This window comes from Corvus brachyrhynchos, unplaced genomic scaffold, assembly GCF_000691975.1.
Source record: "Corvus brachyrhynchos isolate BGI_N302 unplaced genomic scaffold, ASM69197v1 scaffold62, whole genome shotgun sequence".
Taxonomy (NCBI): domain Eukaryota; kingdom Metazoa; phylum Chordata; class Aves; order Passeriformes; family Corvidae; genus Corvus; species Corvus brachyrhynchos.
In genome coordinates, this window is record NW_008236629.1 from 1,215,789 (window position 1) to 1,217,717 (window position 1,929).

The window sequence follows — 1,929 nt, forward strand, 5'->3', positions numbered from 1 at the left end:
CTAGCAGAATTCACCGTGACCCAAGGGACAGGTTAATTTTTACACTGAGTGTCTCATTGCCATGTGGCTCGGGGAGGGGGAATGTTGCTTCTCTTCATTTAGAAACTAAAATGCAACATTTTTCCTATTTCTAATTCATTTCAACTGTATATTATCTGCTACTTCTTTTAAAGGCAAAGCATTGCTTACTCTCAGAAATGTACAGTCCAAAAAGGTATTCCTGAATGTTTTATTTTGGAAGTGTAAAGGCTTTTAAAATAAACAAAAGTAAATATTCAAATACATTTCATACTGCATGTGGCAGGAGTGGCTCCATACAACACAATATGGATGACACAAATCCAGCAGTTAATTTCTTTGAGACATACAGTATAATATATAGACACTTCCAGATCTGGTCTTGTGTCATTGTCTGACCCTTTTGTTATCATGTAAATCCAGCCTACTTTATCAATTATTAATATTTTATTTTGCTATATTGATTGTTCAAGTTAGGAAAAAAACCACCAGTTAAAAACTACTGACTTGCGAACACTGCAAGACCCTAAAAACTGCAATCTCTGAGGATAAACATACATTTACTTTTTGAGAAAATGTGTTATTACCTGCAGTTGAATCAATGCAGAATGATCGTGCAATTAAACAGTCTGAATTGAAATTTAAAGCTGCAGACCATGATTTTCCCTACTCCCAGTTCTGCTTGAAATCTCTCACAACTTTAAAAAAATATAATTAGCTTTAGATTTCCCCACAATAAATAACACCAGAACATACCTTGTGCTACCATCCTGAATTTTAAAAAAAACTTAGAGGCCACCTCAGTGTTTTGAGTTCATGAGATCTTTTCAGACACAAAGCCCTAACAGAGTTTCCCAGTCAGAAGGCATCAGGAAGGCTCATCACTTATGGTAAACTTGGGCTTTAGCTTGACAGACCTCTTCCTTATTGTGCCTTTAGGGGACAGTGGCATGGTGTCCATAATGCTCTTGTCCTCCTCCAGCTGCCTGGCAGTGCACGAGGGGGTGGGCACTTTCACTGTGTTGCCAAATTTAGAGTAGTCCACCGAGTATCGCCCATCTTCCTCTGCCACGATGGGCACAAACCTTTGGCCCCAGAGGATTTCATCCGCCAGGTAGGAGGTTCTGGCCTGAGTGGTGATGCCAGTGGTCTCCACCACCCCTTCCAAGATGACGATGATCTCCAGGTCCTCGTGGTGGTGAAGGTTCATGGGGGAGATGTCGTAGAGGGGGCTGTTCTTATCTATCACGTGGTAGATGATGAGTGGGGAGACGAGGAAGATGCTGTTGCCCCCCACGGGGTTCTCCATCTGGATGTCGATCTGGTTGAGGGGCACCACCTCCCCCTCCAGGCTGGCGGTCTTCTTCACCACCTGCATGCGGATGGTGGCACTGATGATCATGCTCTTGCGGAGGTCGCCCACGCGCAGCATGAAGCAGAGCCTGCCCTCCCGCAGGGCGATGACCGCGTGTTTGCTGAAGATGAGGGTCTCGGCCCGGCGGTGGGCCTGCGACGTCTTCATGAAGATGCAGCCCAGCATGATGGCGTTGATCACCAGCCCCACGATGTTCTGCACGATCAGCACCAGGATGGCGGCCGGGCACTCCTCCGTCACCATGCGCCCCCCGAAGCCGATGGTCACCTGCACCTCGATGGAGAAGAGGAAGGCAGAGGTGAAGGAGTGGATGCTGGTCACGCAGGGCACGAAGGCGGCCGCGGACGCCAGGCCCCCTCCGCGGGGTCCCGCTGCAGCCGGGTGCTGTGGTCCAGGTCCCCGTGGGCGAAGGCGATGAGCCACCAGACCATGCCGAAGAGCAGCCAGCTGCAGAGGAACGACATGGTGAAGATGAGCAGCGTGTGCGGCCACTTGAGGTCCACCAGGGTGGTGAAGACATCCTGCAGGAAGCGCCC

The 1,929-nt window shown here is 48.9% G+C and overlaps 1 protein-coding gene across 1 annotated transcript; it reads right to left on the bottom strand.

The window, feature by feature from the left end:
* Positions 1–200: 200 nt before the first annotated feature.
* On the bottom strand, positions 201–1,929 carry KCNJ11 (potassium voltage-gated channel subfamily J member 11; the record flags this gene model as incomplete). Its single annotated transcript, XM_008644243.2, is given in 2 exon segments — positions 201–1,747; positions 1,750–1,929. Coding segments are annotated over 2 exon segments (1,041 nt in total), but the record flags the coding sequence as incomplete, so codon positions are not given.